The sequence below is a fragment of the Sciurus vulgaris genome (assembly GCF_902686455.1).
Source record: "Sciurus vulgaris genome assembly, chromosome: 2".
Classification (NCBI taxonomy): Eukaryota; Metazoa; Chordata; class Mammalia; order Rodentia; family Sciuridae; genus Sciurus; species Sciurus vulgaris.
In genome coordinates, this window is record NC_136462.1 from 80,135,291 (window position 1) to 80,159,249 (window position 23,959).

General features: G+C 49.9%; 1 protein-coding gene and 1 long non-coding RNA gene across 11 annotated transcripts; one reads left to right on the plus strand and one right to left on the minus strand.

The window, feature by feature from the left end:
* Positions 1-453: 453 nt before the first annotated feature.
* ARHGEF40 (Rho guanine nucleotide exchange factor 40) lies at positions 454-18,923 on the minus strand. Of its 10 annotated transcripts, none has more exons than XM_079126329.1 (24): positions 18,788-18,923; positions 16,112-16,309; positions 14,209-15,454; positions 13,923-14,090; positions 13,662-13,782; positions 12,993-13,089; positions 12,803-12,883; positions 12,565-12,681; positions 10,796-10,891; positions 10,585-10,700; positions 10,085-10,211; positions 8,196-8,318; positions 7,964-8,107; positions 6,889-7,499; positions 6,521-6,755; positions 6,080-6,166; positions 5,283-5,498; positions 4,472-4,642; positions 3,555-3,732; positions 2,437-2,541; positions 2,073-2,216; positions 1,436-1,566; positions 1,094-1,140; positions 454-621 (listed from the first exon to the last, which is right to left on the minus strand). In XM_079126329.1, exons 1-23 carry the CDS (start codon positions 18,788-18,790, stop codon positions 1,099-1,101), a joined length of 4,557 nt encoding a protein of 1,518 aa, XP_078982455.1. In that variant the 5' UTR covers positions 18,791-18,923; the 3' UTR covers positions 454-621; positions 1,094-1,098. The 10 variants fall into 10 exon arrangements, with proteins under 10 accessions (XP_078982455.1, XP_078982454.1, XP_078982453.1 ...); XM_079126328.1 differs by having other exon boundaries at positions 454-778; XM_079126327.1 differs by having other exon boundaries at positions 454-974.
* LOC306653349 lies at positions 18,369-23,831 on the plus strand. Its single transcript, XR_013761709.1, has 3 exons — positions 18,369-18,389; positions 20,281-20,355; positions 23,040-23,831. It is a non-coding gene; the product is annotated as an uncharacterized lncRNA (long non-coding RNA).
* Positions 23,832-23,959: the final 128 nt, after the last annotated feature.

Here is a 23,959-nt window from a genome sequence, read left to right on the forward strand (position 1 = left end):
AATAACTTCTTCAGGCATTTAGTTATCATTCAGAGAGCTGGACAAGAAATGTAGAATATTGGGCTTTAGCCCAGGTTCAGATTTAATACCTCCAAGTACTGCCCAAGAGTTAGCATTTAACAAATAGCCTGAGGTTCTCATGCTCTGTGTCTTGAGGACCTCTTTGGAGAACTGCTGGGCTGTGCTAGACCCCAGTTTGTGACTAGCTCAGCCTCAAGATGTGGGTACAGTCTGAGAGAAGGAACTTGAAAGAATTCATGATCTTCTGGGAGCCAATGTGGAGGAAGCACATTCTCCCAGACTCTTGCATAGTTTTGGGCCAGTAAAGGATAGAGGGTACTTCCAGCCTTGATTTTATTTTCTGTATTCTAGTTAATGGTTGGTTTACGGAAGAGCTCAAGTTAATTGCAACACCTTAAACCAGAGTACTGTTGTGGCTCCTGGGAGGCAAAGTGTGGGTAAATACATTTAATATAACAATAGTATTATAATAACCGTAATTACACATAAAAAGTCTGCAGTTCCTGCCCCACTCTCTAGTAATGGTTTGCATAGTTCCATTTCCTGTGACATCCCAGGATGGAGTCATGAGGAACTCCAGTTGACCTGGCAGAGATGAGTCTTTTCTGGGAGAGTTAGGGGATGAGAAGAGGAGAAACAGGCTGTCAGTGGAGTGGTGTCCAGAGGGTGTGTAGTGGCCCAGCATGGGAAGACTAGAAGAGGGATAATTTCCCCTCCTCTAGGCTATGAAGGCAAGCAGATGTGGCCATTCTGGTTCCTGTAGAATAAGGCACCAAGCAGGAGAGAGCTAGAGATAGCAGTAGCAGGGGGATGCTCTGGTCCTTGAACCCCCTCTCTGTCCAGGAAGCAGAGGGAAGGAATTCGGTGCTCTCCTAGTCCTCCGTTTTGTCCCATTCACATCCCAGCCCAAGATGTGTGGAGTGGAGGGGCTGCAGCCATGTTCTGCATCTTCTCTAGAAGCCAGGAGAAAAGAGGGGGATGGATTGGGAGAGGGAAGAACCTGACTATCAAGCAGCTTAGGCTAGGAAGGAGGGCACTTGAAGGATAGAAGGCAGGAAGGATATGAACTCACCTAGGTCACAGAGGTGTGGTGGGGTCACTCAAGGCTCGGGCATGACTCTGAGGGCAGAGAAACTGCAATGAATTTGGAGACATTTCCTTTCTGTCTGTCTCTCTCTCTCAAGCCAGCTTCTTATTAAAGATTTTTTCCCCCCACTTCTGGCATTGATAACTCTTAGCCAGGCCTCGGGGAGAGGAGAAAGGCAGACTGCACCTTAGTTGCAATCTGCATCCTTAGTTGGGAACAAAAGATCCTTGGTTTTCCCACTTCCCCAATGGATTGAATGATCAGAAAAGCCCACCCCAAAAGTGACCAAAGAAATCACCCATTCCCAGCTTTACTGCAGGTACTTACCTGCCGGGATAGCCCTAAGATCCCTCCACTGGCCAGGGTGGGAGTGCTGCTCCCAGGGTGGGGGGGTTGCAGGCTGGGGCTGTGTCTTGGTCCTGGGGACACATCTCCAGAAGAGTCAAGTGTTTCTGGGGCTAGAGGGGAAGCTAGGGTGAGAGCAGGGTATGGAACTCCTGCAGATTACCTTAAGCAACCAAGCTGCTCCGTCAGGGAAGAAAAAGCTCCATAGCAACAGGAAGCTGTGTCACCATAGCAATCCAGTTGCAAGAGAACCCCCCTACCAAGAGGCAGGAAATTGTCAGCAGCATCATTAGAGCAACCAGGGAAGAAGCGACAGGAAACTATAAGGATTGCCGTGGTGAACCAGGAGGGTACAACAGGAAGCTGAGGCAGTTTCCATAGAAACCCAAGGAGAGCTAGAGAAAGAGAGGTACAGAGGAAGTGCTTCTTAGCAACAGGCTGCTGTAAGCATCACCCTAGCAACCACATGGAAAGCTCTTTTAGCAGTGGGGAAGCTGTACATAGTTGTCATGGCAACTGGACTACTTGGCTAGAAAAAGAAATTGCTCAGCAGCAGGCAGCGGTGAACATCACCATGATGACCCAGCTGTTGGGAGCCACCCCTTGAGAGGTGCCTCACCCAGGGAAATTTGCTTGACGTCCAGATCCCAGGCCTCCTCCTCGACGCGGGCAGGCAGGGAGCAGGCCCCCGGCGAGAGGCCGGGAAGGGAGGGGCCGGCATGCTCAAAGGATGACACGGCCACGGAGGCCCGGGTGCGGGCGGCTGTAGAGAGTGGGGAGTTGGGGTGGGGGTGGGGTGCTGGTGTGGGAAAGCCTTCCTGGCTTCCCAAAACAACTGTCTCAGGGCCTCCCAGTCAATCCCACAGATTTTGGGAAGAGATGCCCGCTCATTATCCTTCCTTACTTTCCACCATGCCTCCCCATTGTGCTTGGAGTTGATCAAGGTATGATTCTGGGGGCACCCCCAGCACCTTGGCCCTTACCTCTTCCAGTGAGTAGGGCACTCAATGTCCTTTCCCCAAGTGCTTTGATGTCCAGGAAGGGTTTATTTCCAATGCCCATGGAGACCATCTGCTGTACTCGGAGTTCTAGGGAACAGAGACCCTGTTAGCAAACTTCTTGGCTCCAGCTGTGGCACGTTATGGTTCACCCTTTATTTTGCTCCTTCCCAACTCTCATTACTCCCTCTGTTCCTCTGGTATCTCTTTACTCTTCCTGTTGACTATCACGACAGGAATGGTGATGGCAGTTGTTGGTTTCCTCCTCCAATTTGTCTCTTCTCTCCTATATGTGGCATCCTGGTTGCCCAATTTTATAACCTTAGCTTCCCTTTCTCTTGGGCAATAAGAGCAAAACTCACAAATTTAAATCTTTCCAGTTTTTACAAAATGCTTCCATATATATATCACCTTACTTAATCCTCCCTATTGCCTAGAGATATAGCTCAGTAGTAGAGTGCTTGCCTAGCATGTCCAAGGCTCTGGATTCAATCCCCAATACAGCCGGAGGTGGGGGGAGATAATTACCATTTCATTTTTCATGAGTAGAGCAGAATGAGGTTCAGAGAATCAAATCAAAACAAAAACCAAGATGGGAATAGGAAAAACGGTAGAATGAATTGGACATAACTTTTCTATGTTCATATATAAATATATGACCTGTGTAACTCCACATGATGTTCAATACAAGAATGGGGTCCTAATTAGAGTAAGTTATACTCCATGTATGCATAATATGTCAAAATACATTCTACCATCATGTATATCTAAAAACAACTAAAAGAAAAAAAAAAAACTAACAAAAACTAGTCCAGGTCACATGGCAAATAAGTGGCACCGGTTCTTAATCTCAAATCTTTTCTAACTCTTTTGCCTACCCATTTACTCTCATTTTCCTGAAATGTGTTAGCTTTCTCCTTCTTTTTGATACATCTTAGGTTAATTTCTATTCCAGCAATTCTCTTTCAAGCCAGATCTTGAATCTTAAGTCATGCTTTTTTCTGCATTCTACACCATTTTCTCAAGCAATCTCCATATTCTCCAGAAAACCCCCTGCCATAACCCTGGTTCCAGGTACACTCTCCCACAGTTCTGCCCAGTACCCTTGTTGTGGGCTGCCTGTCTCCATAGCAGCTGGGCAATAGAACTTGTCCACTTAAGTTTGATCTCTGGTGAAGTTGCCTGCAGAGTGTATGCCTCTCGTGCACGCCGCCGCCGAAACCATAGTTCAAAGCAGAGTCCACTGTCCCCAATGTTTTCTGTCAGCCCCATGTCAGCAGTCTGAGGAAGAGTAGGGGGAATGGGTGAGGATGCATGAGTTCTAGCTGGATAGTATCACATGGGCAAGTACCGCACTTAGCCTGGCATCTGGTAGATGTTCAATAAACATTTGCTTAACCCTTACCAGCTCATGTGCTCTGCATGTAGTCTTCATAACAACCATAATTTACAGAAAGGGAAAGGAGGCCTAGAGATATGCAGCAACTTGCCCAAGAATTTATCTAGATTACTAGAGAGTAAGGACTTGAACCCATGTCTGATATTCCAAATCTAGGCCTTTTTTCTTTGTACTACCCCCTGAAGAGCTGAAACTCATATAGGGGACAGAGTTAAGAAACCTTTAGAATCATTCCACACTGCCTGATCCAGGACCATAGGTTGCTGTGGACATTTATCTGGCTGGTTCCCTAAAGCAAGGCCTCCCTCTTCATGGGTTCTTTAGCTTGGTCAAATTAAGTTATACATAGTGTCTAACTCAAAAGGCATATGTGTCCTTAATGGGAAAGATCCTCTTCCAAGGCTGACTTGGAATGCTTCATAAATCTGCAAGGACTACAGTGAAAACCCCATGGGGTAGACCAATGGCAGGGACTTCTGTCATCCCCTTATACCTTAATGATGACTGATTACAGGTCAAAGCCTATTCAGAACCTGGGTTGGGGCTGAACTTCTAGAACATTGAGTTCTCAAGTAGGGCATAACTTGTCCCCTTCATGCACTCCAGCTCCAGGCAATGTACCTTAAAAGCCTGCTTGTAAACAAAAGTCTCAGAACCCCCCTCAGAGCCCTTGAGCTTGCTGAACAGAAGGAGGTGCTCAAAAAGAAAGACATGGCGAAGACACTTCTTCCGGCCACAGATGACGGTGAAGGGATCTCGATGCAAGAGTTGTCCCTGCTCCTTCAGATCTATCTGGGGGGAGGAAAAGGAAAGGTGGTTTGCTCTGGAGCCCTTTGTGTGCACTTTACAGGGAGTAAAAATAGATTTATAGAGCAGACCAGTCAGGAAATTAGGGAAGCCCTCAGCCTAGAATCCATTCACTGGTCACCATGTGCAGTACAGCTTGTCTAGCAGCACAGTCCTGCTCTCATGATGGGAAGGTGCACTGCACAGTAGGGCTTACAGTCTTTCCTGGGAAAGCCTTTGCATGTTGGGAACTGAGGAAGAGAACCAACAAAAAACTAAAATAGGTTTATCTCAGAGCAAGGGAGATGTTAGCCTGTTCTAGAATCTCAGGGCAGGAAAAAGACATGGTAGAGGAGAATAAAGAATGTGTTGGGTGTTGAGAGCAAAAGGGAAAGATAAGATTAGGAAAGGGATAGGAGAACACAAGGCAGATGTAGGTATGGGATGTTGGGCAGGACACAGCTTCTTTATTTAGAGAAGAGAAAACCGAGGGCCAGTTAACTTCAGTGACAAGTCCACCTGGCTGATTAAAAATTGGAGCTTAGAGCCCTCTGGCCTTGACTCTGGTTTTCTTGTCATCAGCCTGAGCTGTCTGAGGCTGCAGGGCTAGGCAGTTTGAGCAGAGGGACTAGAGCCAGGGCCTTACCTCACAGCCTCGCACTGCTTCCACAGCCAGCAGGTCTCTGCCACGCATTTCTTGTTCTTTGAGCAACTGCACAGCAGCTCCAAGGGCCTGGCGCTCAGAACTCAGCTCAGACCCAGCTTCCCTCAGAAGCTCCTCCAGGAGCCACCCATACCGAGCCAGTTGCTCCAAGGGCTGCTGCAGGGCCCGGGGCAGGTAAGAGCCACCCTCCATGGAGCCCTGGGTGAGGAGACAGACAGGATGAGGGGAGGGGCTGGTGCCTGTGGGGGCCAAACTCTGGAGGAAGGTACTTTGGGGTATAGATGAAGCCCAGATACCCCTAAAGGTAAGGCAAAACCCTTTCCTCCAGAAAGAATGCAGGCAGGGGGCCTGAAGGAGATGCAACCATACTCCACATCCTGAAGGGAGTTGGAAAAGAAACCTGGGGAATAACCCCTTTTGAGTCGCTGGTGTTTAGCTTTTGAAATCACTTTCACATTTTTTGATGTGAAGTGTTTTGATCCTCAGGCTCTCTGAGTAGATGGAGTGAATATTGCCTTCGATTACCAGATGTTAAAATGGAGGTCCTGAGGAATTGAGAGTCTTACCCAAGTTCCCCAAGTGGGGGGACTGGATAAACACCAGCCTCACCAGCCTCCTAGTCCAGTGCTTGTCCCTCCCTCAGCAGCTCTGGAATGTTAACTGGTAGAAGATGTTCCTGGGCATGTTTAAGAAAGCTTTCTATCCCTGAGGGATGTTGAGGTGGGGAGGTTTTTAGGTCTTCTCAGCCACTCTTCTCAAAGGGCTGGAGAAGAGTTTACCTTGGCTGGGGGATTGAGTGCAGCCAGACCATTCTCCAGTTTGTGTCGGTGCTTCACATACTGAGCGTAGAGGCTGAACTGGTCCCCCTGCACAAGTAAGGAAGAGTTAAGCCCTCCTTGGTGAGGCCCCTGCAGACAAACTTTTCCTTCCCCTTCATCCTCATTGCAGTGCAAAGGAGGGACAGGTCACCAGGGAGCCCTCATCATGCCAGGAGGTGAGAGGCTCCCTGTGTAGCGAGTGAAGTCCAGGTAGCACTGGAGGACAGGGACAGAGAGGCTGAGCAGAGCCAGAGGGGTCAAGAAAATGGGGTTTGGCTCCAGAGTCCTAGATACTGGGGGAGGCAGCGGGCAGTGGGTAGTGGATATGGAGGAGGAATAGGTGAATGGGGCTAGAATATGGGAAGGGAGAGGATCTGAAAGACATTTTAGAGAATCACTTACATGGCGAAGGAAGCAGGCCCCAATGCGCAGAGGGTGGGCAGCACAGCCCTGAAGCTCACGTAGAAAGTGTGTCCTGTGGAAGCTTCGAAGTCTCTCCCGGGCACTCAGTGTGGCCGCCCAGGTGCCCCGAAGTTCAGGGGTCAGCTCAGGTCCAGGGGGTGGTACTGGTTCACTGAGGGTAGTCACATATTCCTGTTCACAGGCAATCAGTTCAGACACCAGACGCTGCTGGGCACTGTAGGGACAAGGAGTGACAGAGGAATTGTCACCTGGGCATGAAAGGGAGCTATTATCCCAAACAATGTCATTTTTTTCCCTGTTGGGCAGTTGGTTTTGCCTTTTGGGCACCAATTGGGCTGGATTCTCACCTAATGCTTCGCTTACGCTCCATCCGGGGGGTGCCTACTCCCCACGGCCCATCTGGTCCCCCAGCCCGGCCCAGCAGCACATGTTCCCGCGGTGAGCATGTCCTGTCCACCACCTCAGTACTGGTGACCTCCAGGCCTCGGATTAACACGGCCCTTGGGGGCCTGCCATCTGCTTCTGGAGCCACCTCCAGGCCTTCCTCCTCGTAGTCTTCTCCACATGGGGCCAGGGAGCAATGGGATGGGGCTGCCCGGGGCCCGGGGCTGCTGGGGAGCAGTAGGGAGCTGAGGCTGGGTGAGGGACTGTGGGAGCCTCGCTGGACCCCGGCACTGCTGGCACTGTCTGCCCGTCGTCGCCGCTGGCCCTGAGGACTGGCCTCCTCTCCCAGCTGTTGCTGAATCCTCCTTTCCAGCTCTTGGCAGCGAGCCCGGCAGCGGCCCCATTCTCTCAGGGCTGCTGGGCTGCCCAGGTCCAGGGCCAGGGCCCGCATCTCCTGGAAGGTGCCAGCACTGGGCTCTGGGGCCCGTCGAAGGGCTAAGGCTGCCAGCACGGCCTCCCGACCTGGCCCAGCTCCTGCCAGCCGAGCAGAGCCCTCATCCACCCACTCATGTGCCTAAAAAGCCAAAAGGATGGGGGTTAGGACCTATGCCACTTTCAAATGCACCAACAGCCCTTTCCTTCTTGCTGATGGTTTCCCAATGCCTGTCACCCCTGCCCCCCCGACACCCATCCTTTCTCTGTCCTAGCATTACTGCCTGACCATGTCACTTGGAGACAGAGGAGCCTAGATAAAAGAACAGCTAAAACTTATACAGTTTGTAAGTGACAGGCTTGGTACTAAGTGCTTCTATATATTGTCTATATATTCTATATATATGCAGCCCTGGGAGGCAGATGCCTACCTACCGAGGCACATTCAGGTTTAGTACCTTGTTTCAAATCATTAAAGTAGGTGGCCAAGCTAAGAGTCAAAGCCAAGGATGAGCTCCTGAGTCCCTGTGCTTAACAACTGTCTAATCAGCCTCCTCAGGCCAAAGAGAGGAAATGGTGGGCACAGAAGGAAGGGGCTCTGCGCACCTGTTGGAAGAAGCGCTGCAGCCGCAAGGCCCGATGGAGACTGCTCTCAACCTGCTCCAGCCGCTGCTCAAAGATATCCAGAACCTTCTGAGAGGCCATGTCCTCCTCCAGAGCAAGGGCCTCCCGTGCCTGGGCTAGGCGCTCCTGGAGAAGGAAGGCCACCCTCAGACCTGGTCCTTACTCCCAGTTAATCAACCTTCTGCCTCCCTGCATATTTCTTCTCCCTTCTCACCTGAACCTCAGTGCTGAAGGCTCGGAATTGCAATTCTATCTCCTGCAGAGCAGCTAAGGAGTCCCCAGGCACAGTGAAGCTGGTCAGCTGCTCCTCACCTGGGCCTGAGAGCCACTGCAACACCTGGGGCAGATGGGGTAGGACAGCAGGGGGCCATAAGGGAGGAGAAAGGTAAGGAAAGATTCAGATACAGCTCTAGTTTCCTGATCTGTAGAACCTTGGGCAACTCATTTCATCTCATCTGTAATTGTAGTTTCCACAAGGATCAGATGAAAAACTGAGTAAGGAGCCTTTAGTAAATTGCCAGATGAGGCTGAGCTGGCAGAAAGCATTGAGGGAGCGGGTTAGAGTTCTAGGGCTAGGCCTCGAGAATGAAATAGAACTTGGATGAACCAAAGGCAGGATGAGAGTTATTTGGGTAACTGAGGGTCAGTCAGGAGAAATGTCATAGGTGCTATGCTTCGCAACTGATGGGTAGGGGTCCTGGTACCATGCCTGGAGAAGGTGGATGCATTTGTGTGAATGCATATATCCAGATTTAGTTGCTTATTATGGAGCTATAGGAACTCACATGCTAGTTCTGAGATGTTTGACTAAAAAGAATGCCAATTTTTTTTTTTTTTTTTTTTTCCCTCTGAAGAAAGGCTGAAGCTGGGTAGGGCAGCCTGAGGCTGAGAAGTCTGAGAATGTTCCCAATAGCCAATGCCAACAAGAACCACTGTTATAGAGTCCTTTGCTAAATTCATTTGATTATCCTAACCACCTCGTGTGTTAATTATCACTATCTCCATTTGACAGAGGCGGGCTTAGGATCTCAGAGAAACTTCATGACCTGTTCAACACTTTATACATAGCAGAGCTAGAACTCAATCAGAGCATTTTAACCTCTAAATCCTGTTTATAAATAGGCTTTAAAAATCAGGAGTGGAGGGTTGGTGTTGTGGTAGAATGCTCGCCTAGCATGTGTAAGGCACTGGGTTCAATCCTCAGCACCATATAAAAATAAATAAAATAAAATAAAGGTGTTGTGTCCGTCTAAAACTAAAAAAAAAAAACTAAAAATTCAGGAGTGGAGGTGGGGAGACAGCTCTTCAGGCAGACAGCAAGCAGTAAGAGATGATCTCTTGGATATTGGAATAGCAGAAATTAATATGCAGCAATCCCAGGAAACAAAAAGCTCTGGCCCCTTCTTAGCACTGACCCTGAGATGAGGCTTCCCCTGATGTTTACAGGCAGGTTCATGAAACGTGCCCTCATCATGCTTGGGACTAAAGAGGAACAACCAGTTATCAAAGCCCCCTCAACCCCAAGTGGTAGGATGGAGAGTAAATCCTTGTGGGGCTCTTAACCCCAGGAAAAAAGAGTCAAGGTTCAGAGAAGCCAGTCTTATTCTTGAATCTTCCCCACAAAGAGAACTTGCTTCCTCCTCAGGGCCTCTAATGCTCTCTTCTTCCAAGATGGAAGGAGATAGGATACTTCCAGCCTCAGATCTGGGATGACACTACATAAGAGTGAAGGCAGCATTTGTGGCTGTGTAACTAAAGAGCTGGTATCAAGAGATTATTTTTATGCCAAAGAGGCAGGCACTCCAGAGTCAATCAGTTTTTTCCAGAATTCCCTAGGGCTTTGAGTATCTCTAACAATCTCTAAGGACCCTGATCAAACAGAGAGGAGACCTGGCTTCTCTTTGTTGGTGCTGAGATGCTTCCATCCTGTTATTGAACCTCATACTTACTATGACCAACCTCCAGGGCAGGTGAGGTGAAAGAGCAGGGCATTTAGTACACCCAGGCAAAAAGAACACCATGAAAGGTAACCATCCACAGAGAAGTGGGTATCAGAGGCCAGGCAGTCAGGTTGAGTAAGAACAGTCTAGGGTTCTAGCTCACCTGCTGGAGTTGCTGCAGGCGTTGCCGCTGCTCCTGCTGCTGCACGTGCAGATTGGAGAGGCGCACAAGCTGATGAATGGCCTCATCCACCTCCTGATATAGAGTAGCTGGGCCTGAGCCCTCCAACCTAGGGAAGGTTGTGGCAGAATAAACCTCTGCCTTTGTCAAATCCCTCGATACTATCTTTGCATCTCCAGGGACACAAACATGAGAGGTGAAATAGCACTGTGGATCAGCGTATGGGCCAGACTCAGACTGCCGCCATTCACTGAATTAGCCTGGCCAAGATATTTAACATGTCTGATCCTCCAAGTCCTTGTTTGTAATTGTAACTAGCACGCAGTGATGTTGTGAAGGTTATGAGATAAGAAGTGTAAAAACCTGACATCTTGCCCAGATACATGTGCAATAGGAACTATCTCGTAGCTAAGGTTTGCTGGCAGATCTCTGCTGGGTTTCTCCCTCCCACCTCCACCTGTGTCTGCACACCCATCTCATACTTGCTGCTGTGGGTGGAACGTAGCCTCATCAGGATGGCTCCTCCGTCCCTCTGCAGTGCAGTCAGCCGGGGATCTGCCAGCACTTTTTGCAGGGGCTCAGGCATTCCCACTGTCTCCTGGGGAAAGGGAGCGACTGGCAGCTGGAGTCCCACTAGAGTGCCTACTTCAGTCCCATCCCTTTCCCACCCTCAATTGTCCTTCTCTTTCATACCTCTCCCTTTGGTTCCACTGCTCCTTCCAGTTCCTCAATGGCCTGCCTTACAGAGCTCAACACACCCCGACACAGGCTGCACAGCCTCGCCACTTCCTGAAACCCACAAGCAGGGAGAGAGTTGAGATGAGGTACTTAAGCCCTAGGGTGGACTGAGACAGCCCCAGAGACTTTAATGGAGGTAATGTTGGACTCTGTTTTTGTCTGTGCTGTTTACAAATTGGATAACATTGGGCAGGTCCAGAAACCCTGAATCTTATTTTCCTCAGCTGTAAAATTGGGATAAGAAGAATTTTATGAGTTTTAAAGGGCTAATACCAGCCCAGCACCTGCCAAGGGCCTGGCACTTTATAGCTTAGTAAACCGGAGTTTCCTTTTCCTCTGCACTGGGTCTTCACTGTGCATAACCCTCCTTTCTCCCTCTTTAGATTCATTTCCCAGGTTGAGTAAGAACAGTCTAGGGTGTGTGTGTGTGTGTGTGTGTGTGTGTGTGTGTGTGTGTAGGGTGGGTAATGGGGATTGAACCCCAGGATGCTCTACCACTGAGCAACACCCCCAGCCCTTTTTATTTTTTGAGACAGTGTCTTGCTAAGTTGCCAAGGCTGGCCTTGAACTTGTAATCCTCCTGCCTCAGCCTCCTGAGCTTCTGGGATTATAGGCATGTGCCACTGCACCTGGGTCTACTTCCCCCTTATAGACCATGTTTCACCTCCCATTCACATTCAGATAATGTTTAATCCTCTCTTCTTGAACACTCCCAGCACCTAGATTCACAGAATCCTGGAAGATAATCGCTGGAAGGACCTTTAGAGATCATATTACAATTGCTGTACATTGGGGTGAGAATCCTGAGGGCCTGAATATTGGTGCAGGGAGCAGGTAGAGAAAAGACACCATCTCTGGAAGTGAAATAAGGTAAGCTGTCAAGGAACAAAAACAAACCTTTTGACTCAGTGCTTTCCAGAAACTGAGTAACACTAATCTAGCAATTTTTTTTTTTTTTTTTTTTTTTTTTTTTTTTTTTGTGGTGCTGGGGATTGAACTCAAGGCCTTGTGCTTGTGAAGTAAGCACTCTACCAACTGAGCTATATCCCCAGCCCTATCTAGCATTCTTCTCTAGTTATTTTATGACTTAATCTCCCACCAAAAGTCATGTTATTTAATGTGATATTAAGAATTTAAGCCAGGGGGGCTGCAGTTGTAGCTCAGTGGTAGAGAGTTTGCCTAGCTTGTGTGAGGCACTGGGTTCGATCCTCAGCACCACATTAAAAATAAATAAATAAATAAATAAATAAATAAATAAATAAATAAATAAAATAAAGGTCTAAAAAATACATTACATCATTAAAAAAAAATTAAGCCATGTGCAGTGGCATACACCTATAATTCCAGCAGATTGGGAGGCTGAGGCAGGAGTATCGCAAGTTCAAAGCTAGCCTCAGCAACTTAGTGAGGCCCTGAGCAACTTAATAAGACCCTGTCTCTAAACAAAATATAAAAAGGGCTAGGGATGTGGCTCAGTGGTTAAGCACCCCTGGGTTCAATCTCGGGTACCAAAGGAAAAAAATTTAACATTCTCTTCCCAGTAGCCCATTGCTCTTAATTTAGCCCATGGTTTATGAACCATAAATACTTGCTGAATTGAAGGGAATGTAAACCACTTTTTCCCACCCCCAGGGTTGCGTCCTGGATCTGCCTTCTCTCCTAGAATGTCCTCAGCTGGGTCATTCTTGGGTTCCACAGTCCTAGGTGGTGGATTGGAAGCTTACCTGATGTACCTCTACCCAGTGGCTGGGAGAGGGGTCTCTGTGACCTCCTAAGTCCCACTGTAGCTCCTCTGCTTTGGCCACTCTTTTCAGATCATTCTCAGACAGCAACTCAGCACCCTGTAGACATGTATAGGCAGGGGTTTCTGACCAGGCACCCAGGGATTCAGAGATCAGCCTAGGGCTCCTGATAGCCTGTCTCCTCTCTGATGGGTACTAGGTGGGAGTGAGGGGATCAAACCTGAAATCCACAGAATTCAGCTGGAGGGTCATTCTGGGTGATAATCAGTAGCCGCTGAATGAGGGGAGGCTCTCCTGAGTCCTGAGAACAAGAATAATAACTATAAACTATGGGCAACTGGGTGGCTTGGAATGATCACTAGGGAACAGGGAGGATCTAGAGGAAGTACTTGTCTAGAGGGGTTGGTTACCTGAAGTTGACTCAGGGCAGGAATGAGTGCTGGAGGCAGCAGGGGTGCCTTGCGAAGGTCAAGCAGGACCGATAACCCCAATGACTGAAGATCAGGCCTATGGAGGCAGAAGAGCCAAGGAGGCTGCAGTGTATGTGTGCCCATGTTGGGGAGATAGCAGATAGGGCAGGGCAGAGGCATAGGGTCTGATTTAGTATTAGCAGTCTTCAGGAGAAGTCAGTTCCTGGCCTTGTGGTTGACAGGCATTTCCTGGTACATTTGGGAAACACAATGAGCCAAGGGCTAAAGTCTGGGATGTGTGTCCAGGAGGTGATGACCAGCAATCAGGAGTTCACTGGGCCAAGGGATTAAGGTCTGGAAATAAGCATTCTATGTTCTGGAAAGGTATGAATTCAATACCAGCCTGTAGCATGTGCCTAAGAGGTATTTGGTGCTCAATAAATATTTGTTGAATGAGTAAACTGAGGTCTTGGTAACCTAGGTAGATCAAAGTATTGATTCTGAGGATCAATGAAGATATTGTCTTGGAAGTCAGGAGTCAGTAAGGTCAGAGGTCAAAGACTTGAAAAGCTGAGAGTTGAAGAAGCAGGTGTGCTAGAAGTCAGGTCAGTGTCCTGAGAAGGAGGTCAGGAGGTGACTGTACAGGGTCCCCATGCTCACCGCAGTTACCTGAGCAGTGAGTGGAGGTAATGAAGAGCAGTGCTCAGCGTGTCTCTGGAGGGTGGGGGCTCCTCAGGAAGGCACGGTGGGGTAATGGTCAGGAGAGCTCGCCCACTCTGGTCCACCCCTCCTGAAGACACAAAAATGGTCAGGCTGTCCTGGCTAGGAGCAGTCCTTGGCTTCCCTTCCACCCTGCCTCCCCCGCAAGCCCACTTCAACTGCTTCTCTTTTCTCAAGTTCCTTTTCCTTTACCCAATGATGTCCACTGACCAGTCAGGATGAGGAATCCAGATGCCATCAAGTCCCAAGCTACATCAGGGTCATCAGAGATGGAGACTGGTGGGGCCTCTTCTGGGTTGCTATCCCCTTTTACTTCCTGCACTGTCTCCAGGGGTTGTGTTAGAGGGTCAGACAGGAGCCCCTCTGGGCCTGTGGATCCTGTGCAGACACAGGCAGAGCTGTGGCCTAAAGTGAGGCTGGGTATGGCTGTTCTGGCCCCAGCCTAACCCTGCTCCTCCTCCAGCCCACCCCCTATCTTGGCCCTCAGTCATCTTACCTGCCATACACACCAGGTTTGACCCCTCTTGCGCTTTCTCTCTGGGTCCTCCTTCTATAGGCCCACAGATTTCTGAAGGTGGAGGCTCTTTTTCATCTGCTGGTGTGAGCTCCTCTTTTGGCTCACATTCTGGCTTTTCAGAGCCTTCATTTTCCTCCTTAACTAGGCTGGATTCTGGAAGCTCTCGTTCATTTGGTGAAAGCAGATTGATAAGGGCTTCCTGGTGGTTGGTCTCTTCCTTGTCCCCAGGGCTGAGTGGGGCAGTATCTCCTCCTCGATTAAGAGCCACTCTGCCTGCAGCTCGTTTCTTTCTCCTGTTTCCTTTGCCTGTTCTCCGAGGTGTACCAACCGGTCCTTCAGTCCCCTGACCTGCTCCTCCTCCAGATTCCTCTGGCCGCAGCGGGCACGAGTCAGAGGCTTCCCCCAGGGCCTCTGTTGGAGGCTCAGACACTTCCAGGACTGCTGCCTCTGGGAGAGCTTCAGCTCCTGGGGGGGACCCAGGAGAAGCTCTGGTGCTGCTCCCCTCACCAGGTGGGCGTGCTCCATCCTGGTCCCGAGTCCCCAGGCCTTTCTGGTGCATCCATGCGCGGTGTCTCCGGTGCCTGCCCTTCCCTCCAGCACTCTTGCGGGTGGGTACTGTCCGGGTTCTGGAGAGGCTAGAAAGGCCCTCAGCATCTGTGGGGCTCCCTCTTGCAGGCAACGTCACTTCCAATAGCTCCACATACTCACCCTCTGGTCCTTCGGCAGGTGCATTATGCCCATCCCCAGGACTTCGGGTGCCCAGCACCTCCTCAGGGAGTGGAGGGCTAGGAAGCCCTGGGGGTCCAGGTGGCAGTTCTGGGGGTAGTGTGCTTGGCCGATGTCCAACCATGAGGCCCCCTTTGTGTACAAATCGTGGGCAGATGAGCTCTGCCCAGGGCAGTCGCTGAATCCCAGAGGGTGCAGACAGTAGACAGGTGCTGAGGCGACCTGTTGGTCGGTCCTTGTTGATGCCTTGCAGCCACTCAGGTGTGAACAGGTAGGTACAGGCCTCATTGGGCACAGGCAGCTCCTGCACCCGCCCACCCCCTGGGGCCAGACACTTGAGTGCCAGACGGGGTGCTTGGGCTGTAGAGGGTACCACTTGCAGGTAGAAGTCTCCTGGGCGCAGCAGCTGCCAAGGCAGAGCTGCTAGCTGTACCACCACCTGCTCATGCAGGCAGAGGGGCCAGCCCTCGTGGAAGAAGAGGAATCCGCTATACTGGGCCTGGGGAGAGAGGTTGGAAGGCTGTACTCAGATCTCTGCTGAAGAAACCAGCAGGAGGAGGCAACGAGAGTGTGTTCACACTGGGCAGAAATGGCCTTATCATGGTGGGCCATAATCCCTGGGGAACAGGAAGGGAGATTTTGGAGTGTTCACATGGTTAAGGAAGGGATATCTTCTGATGGTAAGAAGCTTCTCTAGGATGTTAGTTCCATGTGTGGGAGAGTAAGAACTGAATCATTAAAAGATATGGTCAGCAGATGCCATTGCCTTAGAGGAATCAAAGACTCTTGGGTCTCTACATCTGTAGAAGTGAAGTATTGCTGAGTCATATCTGGAGGAGTTTAGTATCTTGAGAAACTCATAGGAGGGGGATGTGTCCGGAATTGAGTCTAGAGGGCCAGTTTCTTTGGGAGTCAAAATTTCTTAGGGATTGATATTTGGGGAAAATGAATGCACATGTACACGTGTTAGTATCTAAGTGGTCACTACCTTTAAGGGTTAAAGTCTGTGGAAAGTCAGCAAATGAAGTTGAGCGTCTCTGTGGGGATCAGTATTAGGGGAGGCTGTGTGCCTGGGTGGGGTTGAAATGAGTCTGGTAAGCCTTGGGTGAGGCAGTGGATCTTCAGGGAGTCAGAAAAGGAATGCACAGCTACTTACACAGGCTTCCTGCTGGACCTTGGCAAGTAGGTGTTTGGCTGGTACCAGGAAGTCGAGTGTGTATCTCAGTGCATCCTCCCGATAAGTTCTCTCTACCACCTGGAACACCTGGCCCAACAAGGTGGGGGCTGTGGCTTCAAAAGGTGGATACAAGGCAGCAAGCGTGCTCTGCACACAATCCTCCACTGGCTCAGGCTCCTGGGAGAGACAAGACCAGGCTATAGACTTCTAGTGATCACCCAAGGCTGACTCTTTGGGGTCTGCACTGGACTGTGGGCAGCTGGGTCCCAACATACAATGTGTGCCCAAGTGATGCTCAGGAAATGCTGAGCCAGTTAGAGCACACAGGTTTAGCAGGGCTCTATACTTAAGCTCTGAGACCTCGGTTTTGGAGGTCCAGGAAGAATTTATTGTGAATGCTGACAAGAGTTGTCCTGGTGCTTATAAATTGGGGGTGATTGCATAGGCTCTCTTCAGGAGACAGAGAGGCTACTGGGCTGTCAGGGGACTAAGCTAATGGTCAAGAACACCACAGGATGGGGCAGGGTGCTGCCATACAACCATCCTGAAAATCATTTCTCTCAGAGCCCAACATCCTTAGACCTCCATCTTTAGTGAAGGCACCACCACCTACAAACAGTTCCATCCTAGAGAAGGTCAAGGGTGGGAAGAAAGAGGTTGTAGAGCTACCTTATAATACACCTCTCTTCCAGAGTGACTCTAAAGCAATCATCCCTTCCGAGAGCATGTGGGACTGGGTTACAAAAGAATGGGGTGGGCACTTGAAAGAGGGAAAAAGGCACAAAAGGAACATGTGGGGAAGGGAGGAGGCCTTGATGGTATGCATTCCAGTTGAAATATTTTCTGATTCTAGGGGGAACCTCTGCCAACCTGGACCTGTAGCCACCATCTCAAAACACTCAGCCCTGCTTCATCCAGACTCTCCTCCCTAAGTGAATCAAGGGACGGGACATCTTTCTCCATCCCACACCCTAAACAACAGCCCCTTGGGCTATTCCTTTGCAAGCTTATTTCTCTTTCAAGATGGCCTTTGAAGTTCCTTTTATCAGATTCTTCTGCTGTAAATGGGGAAAGGGATGCTCCAGGCAGTATTTACCTAGCTCTCTGCCCGCTCTCAGCCCCCAAGCCCTGCTTTTGCCCCAAGACAAAACTGCTGTTTTACTGAGTCCCTCTGGTCAGAGTAGCTTGCTAGTCCCAACCGTCTGAGAAGCTAGGCAACTACTCCAGAGACTGACATTCCTTGCGTCAGCTCACAGATCCGGCCCCGAGATGTGTGGGCGAGCAGACAGACCCTCAAGTGTTCCCCCGACTCCGCGGGCGCTGTGCGCGTGGGTGGGGATAAGGTGGTGATGGGCAGGGGTGAGGCAGAGTGGGCTGTCGACTCCAAGGCCGGGAGGGGGAGATAGAGCTGGAGTAGCGAGGCAGCTGCAACCCATTAGGGGCGGTGAGCTCATGGCTGAGCGAGAGTCTCAGCCACAGGAAACGGCAGCGGCAGGAGGGAAGGAGGGGTCTGGGGCGGGAGGTGGCGGGCGGGAGCCCAGAGACCCGGACTCCTGCCGGCCGGGACAGAAGAGACCAGAGAGACTGAGTCAGCTCTCCCTGGCCCAGTTCCTCTTTCTTCTAGCTCCAATCTCCTTACCAGGGGGTGCCCTTCCCTCAGTAGAGGAGTGGCCCCGTTAGTGCTCCTACCCCTCCTCCACTCCCTGCAGTGAGCGCCCCCTGGCAGGGCCTCTCTCCCTCCTTCACACCGCAGTGAGAGCCCCCTTGGCTGCCCCCTCCCCCTTGCAGTGAGCGCTCTCCCTGGCAGTGCCCATTCTTGCAATGGTTCTTTAGGAATACTTCTGGACCGAAAGTTCCCAGGACAGTGTTCACTCCTGTTGATGTGGGCTTCCAGTGCTCTGAAGTACTGCTCCAAGGTCCTCTGCCTCCGGCGGGGAACTCCCGCCCCTTCTCCCGCCGCTCTGCAAAGAGTGCTCTGAGCGCTTCTCTTCCCTGCAAGCGTGAGCTCTGGGGCACTTTCCCCCTCGATCTTTGATCGGCTCTGTCAGCGTCACGCCCCCTGGTACTGTGACCCCCCTCTTCCCCGCGCGCCCCGTCCACTACCCTAAAGCAGCCCCTTTTTCTCCGCGGGAATTTCCCTCTTTGGCGGTGCCCTGGCCCTGGCCCAGCCACAGCTGCGGCTGGTCCCCCAGGGCCGGATGGGTGGGCCCGCCTCACCGGGTTGGGGACTGGGATGGAAAATGGTGGTTCCAGGCAGGTCAGTTCTCATGACCCGAGGCAGTGCCCCTTGCGAAGCTGCTGCAGGACCAACCCGCAGGGGTCTCCCGCGGGTTAGAAACTGGGATCGGGAGGGGGAGGGAAGATCCTGTAAAGGCAGGCACAGGTCTGGACAGAGGAGGGGGGGAGGTGTGTGGATTAGGGGAGAGACCAGGGGGACGTTGGGGGAGGGGGCGGAGGAGAGTGGAAGAAAGGGTAAGGGCAACACCAGTGGGGACAGAGCTAGACAGTGGGCAGGCAGGGGGATGGGAGGAAGAAAAGTCCCAGGAGCGCTGAACAGCGCAAGGCAGACACAGGAGGCTCAGGGCTGGGGCCCGGGGGCCAAGAGCGGATTGCGGGAAGGCCGAGGGGACACAGGGGCTGCGGCACGGGACTCACCATGGCTCGGCGCCGGGCCGCGTCCGACGCTAGGTGGGTCGGGCGGGCGGGGCTGGGCGCGCCACCGCCTCCCTCCCGCCTCTCGCGTCTCGCCGGGTCTGGCTGGGGGACAGCTCCGGCCGCTGTGGCGGCTCGGCCCGCTCCGGCTCCCAGGCCGCGGGGCCCAGCCAGGGAGGGCCGAGACGGCCGCCCCGCCCCGCCCCGCCCTTCAGCGCCCGCCCCCGCCTCCGCGCGGGACCCCTTGCCGAGACTCCCTAGCCAAGCTTCTGGGCTGCTGCTCCCCCGACGTCTCCAGCCAATCCGCCGGGCTCACCGAAACCCTCCGTCTTCTCCGCCGCGCCCTCCAGTGGGTAGCCGGGACCCTGACCCTCGAAGGCCTGCCCAGCCGAGGACGCCCCTATAAATTCCCACCGTCGCCTTGCTCACTGAGGGATCATTTTAGCCCTTGCTTGGGACACTCCAAACTCCGGGGCATGCGGGAATTCCCGTAGGTCCCCTGCCTAGGACTGGGTCGTCCGCGGCCAGAAACCTCCGCCTCTAACTCGCCTAGGACTCTCTTCTCCCCTCGGTTGTCAGCTTTGGAAGGCCCTGGGGCTCAGAAGAGATCCTCGAGCTCTTGTCCTCTTTGGGTAGAACCTAGGGCCTGGAAATCAGGGGATTCCCCCAAGTTCCCGGGGGCTTGCCCGCCCTTCTCCTTCCCCTCCCATCTCCTCTGTCCTCGAACCTCCAGGCTACAATAGGCTCTTCTGTGCTGCTTGGGGAAGGCGGGGGCGTGGGGGGAATTATGGAGCGGTGAAGGCTTGGGATGGGGGGTGGATATCGTGGCTGAGTGGGCAGGGTCCCGGGATCAGAATCTTTCTGTAGAGTCGTGCAAAAGGGTGGACATTTTCAGCATTCTCTCTTAGTTGGACCTTTCCTGATCGCATTGCTTATCCCTCTTCGACTAGAGGAGGGAAGGCACCAACCCTCCGGTTAGACCTAACCCACGATTCGGTACTGGATGCCAGACCCGTCCTTCTTGTGCGGTGTTGGTAGTGACCCAGGGCAGCTAGGGCTCTTGGTAATGGAGACCAGTATCTGACGCAGTAGACAAAGGGGGCTAGGCTGGTTAAGAAAGTTGTAGCCTCATCCACTCTACTATACTCTACCTCTACTCTACTATAAAACCGCAAGCATCCTTCACCGCATCTGGATGGGAAATAGTTGCCGGGTGGGGAGTACTGGCGGAGACATAGGCACAGCAGGGAGGTGCCCTGCCTCTGTGTGGCACAGGGGAACGGAGGCAGAATAGTGGACTTTTCCAAAGGGTAGGCACTGGAGAGGAGATAGAAAAGGTAATTAATCGTCCCCAGAGAGGGATGTGAAGGAATGCCCACTGCAGTTGTGTGTGGGGTTGGTGGTGGTGGGGGGCACATTTAGTTCCTATGAGTTTGGGAGACTGAGGGAAAGCAAGGTCGTTACCAAGGTGACAGGCTCTTCTCTCACCTCCTCAGGACGCTAAACTCCACTCTTTCTTTACCGGCTGGTTCTGGAAAAGGAAGAGAAAAAACGGTTCATTCTCCTTGATGGTGAGAAGAGACCTCTGCTCCATAGTGTCTAAAAACAATCTAGGGCAGCAAACCCCAGTGACCATCTTCCCAGCAGAGGAGAACCATGGAAGCAGAACTCTTTCCAACCACATTAGGTGACCTCCAGTCACGTAAACTCTCCAGCTTCCTTGTAATTAGTGCCCGGCAGCCAAGAGAGTGAGATTTTGCTACCCCCTGGTGTCCACTCCGTAAATACTGCCCTGTGGCTGGTTGTAGGGGCCAGCGCTTGGGAAACTTTCTCAGAGAATGTTTTATGAACCTTATTAATCACTTGTCTCAAGCCCAGCGCACCCATCTCAGTATTGAGAGAGTGTGAACCTTCCCTTACTGGGTCTTACATCTCTTATACTCAAGCAAATTGGGGAACCCCTGGTAAAGTCCAAGGTTCCCACAACTAAGCAGCGAAATATAAATTGAGCTGGCTATGGGGGCCCATGATATCCTGATAAAAAAGGAGTGGAATACCCTCACCCATGGGAAAAAGGAAGACAGAGTTTCTGAGCTGGTGAGATGAGGGAGTTTGGATACAGGGTCTGGGATGCAGTTACCCTTTGTTTTCAGGAATTTAAAATTGTGCTTAGTTGCAAAGGTTTTTTTTTTTTTTTAAAGTGAGTGCCATATATGCTTAAAGTGGTTAAATACCATTTTGTCCAGAGAATGAATCTCTTACATGAAAGGGTGTGTGTGTGTGTGTGTGTGTGTGTGTGTGTGTGTACGCACACATTTGTACACAATTATCCCTTGTGTGTGCTTTTGGTAGGGATATGAAGGAGTAAGATTTCTTTGTTTATTTATTTTTATGTGGTGCTGAGGATTGAACCCAGTGTCTCCCAAGTGCTAGGCAAGCCCTCTACTACTGAGCCACAACCCCAGACCAGGAGAAATTTAAGGCTGTGAAGAGATCAAGATTAGAGGCCCTCTCCTACAAATATTTCTCATCATATTTCACCAATTTCAGATTCTTTAGGGCTTATCAATCTCCTATTTTATGATGAAATTCTGGCTTATTGTAGTTAAGTAACGTGCTCTAAGTTACATAGTAAATGAAGAAGACACGTTGAACCCAGGCAGTCTGACTCCAGAGCCTTCCCTCTCAACTACTAAGTGACAGGGCTTTCTTAAGCTGTCAAAGCTCACGAAAGAAGAATTTTGAACACTATATCATCTTTTCTACCAACTCGGCATCACCTTTAAAAAAAAATGTTAAACTTGTCTTTGTAATAACCAGTGCTGAAAGAGTTTCTGAAAATGTTCAATATATTCTTGGGGGTCATAGAGGGAAACCCATTTTTTCTTAGACTTGTTCTAGAGTATGTAATAGTTAAAATAATTTCCAACAAGCTTCCAGTATGATTTTTATGGAAAAGTAGTGTTATTCTAACATGAGGGAAAGCAGAAAAAACATCTGTATCTGTAAATTTTATTGCCTGGTTAATGTGAACCAAGAGCTATAATTGCCCTCTATATAGAGTTGGGGCTTTAGACTGCTCACTATTTATCCACCTAGAGAGTAGTAGTGCTACGACTCTGCTTCAGTCTCATACCCCAAGTTAAGGAGGAATTAAGGAAAGACCATGAGGAACATTTTAGGAACAGACTTGAGAGAACCTATTAATTGTGCCTTCCAAAGAAACAGGGGACAAAACCTTAGTTATTGTAGGATAAGAAATCTGCAGAATATATAAATTCTATTTTTGGTTTAATTTTTCATTAGTGTCAGCTTTATTAAATTGGTAATTTTCCTTTAAAAATTTACCATTTAGCTGGGCACCTTGGTGCACACATGTAATCCTAGTGACTGGGAAAGCTAAGGCAAGAGGATTGCAAATTTGAGGCCAGTCTCAGCAACTTAGGGAGACTCTGTCTCAAAAGCCGAAACCAAAACAAACAAAAAATTTTACAATTTGTCTTCTCTGAACTAGTTATCTCCAAAGTCCAAATCAGCAACATCTTGCCTCTGCCAGTGCCTTAGTTTCTGTGCTGGTCGACCAGTTCCACTCTGATCTTCTGAAAAGCCAGTTTCTGCACTACAGTCACAGTAAAATTTTAAAAATCTGACTCGGGGGGTGGGGAAAAACTCAGGGCAAGGCTCTGGGTTTAATCACCACCATCAAGACAAGCGCGTGCACACACACACACACACACACACACACACACACACACACACACACACACACACATGGTAAATTAAAAAGTCTCCAAATCAGACCAGTCTTGTCAACTCTTTCATCTCAGAGCTTCCCATTCGCATCATGACTCCTTTTCTCTCTCTCCAGCCTCATTTCTTACCACCCCTCCCATGTGATAAGCCACCAGTGACCCTCCTGTCACAGTGACCTTTTAGTTCTTTAAACACACCTTGTTTATTCCCAATTCTGCACCTTTTTGTTCTCTTTTCTTTATGCATAGGGACTTTTTCCCACAATTCATCCTCTGGCCCTGAACTAAAATGTTGCTGTCCGACAGGTCTACAGTGGCCTTTTTAATCACTCTTATTTCTTCACAGTGTACATCTTCTGGATCAGATGCAAGTTCATTGTGTTATGAGAGTCTGAAAGACGCATGGCTTGGAAAATTCATTTATGGACTCAATTTAAGTACAAACTCAGAATCTCCTCTGCAGTTTAACCCATTTGACTGAGGTTTTGTTTTTTATTTTGGAGTGCCCAGGATTGAACCCAGACTTCTCACATGCTAGGCAGATGTGCTACCAGTGAGCTTTACTCCTAGCCCATAGCCCATTTTTATGTTCTCTTTTCTTCATGTAGCATTGCCCAAACACATTTTTGTGCATCAAGGTTATTTTTGCATAAATTGTCTTCAGTGAAAGTTTTGAGTAGTTGTCCGTTATTTGTTTAGTAGCTCTCAGTTTTAGGGCATTTGAAATATGTTAAACCTTTCTCTGCTATACAAAGAAAATGTACAAACAAACTTGTGCAAATATGCTCCACACTTTGAGTTATTCCCATTTGGTATATTTCACAAAGTGAAATTACTGAGTCAAACAGCAGGAGCCACTTTATAGTTCTTGTTATTGCCAGATGAAGCAATATTCGGAGGACAGAGGTCATGAAATCTCTTAAAATATTTAAAAGGTTGGTTGTGAAGAGGAACTCAACCTATTCTGAGAGGCTCAGAGTGATGGGGCATTAGTGAATTGTTGGTTATATAGAGAAGCAGATTAGGTTCTATGTAAGGGAGTTTTAATATTTAGAGCTGCCTGAAAATGGTACCGTTTATCTCTATAGGTAATAAATCTCCACTTGCTGAAAAGTTTTAAGAAAAATGAGTTTTTTTAAAAAAATTCTTTAAGCTTTCCAGATTTGTGATCTGTGTATTTTTCTGTCTGTATATCTACATTCCTTTGCCCCCAAAATGAATTATGTTAAATGGATATTTTTTAGGATGTAACATGTGCCAGTTATATTAGCAGTAGCCTCAAGCCCTCATTGGCAGACCCTAGAGTCAGAGTCTCCTGAGATAGGCAATGTGGGAACCAGAACTGCATGAATCACCCTGGCCTCCCCAGTCTTCAGAACTGCCAAGCAGGTGGGTCAAAGTTTGTCTCCAGGTCCTTGACATC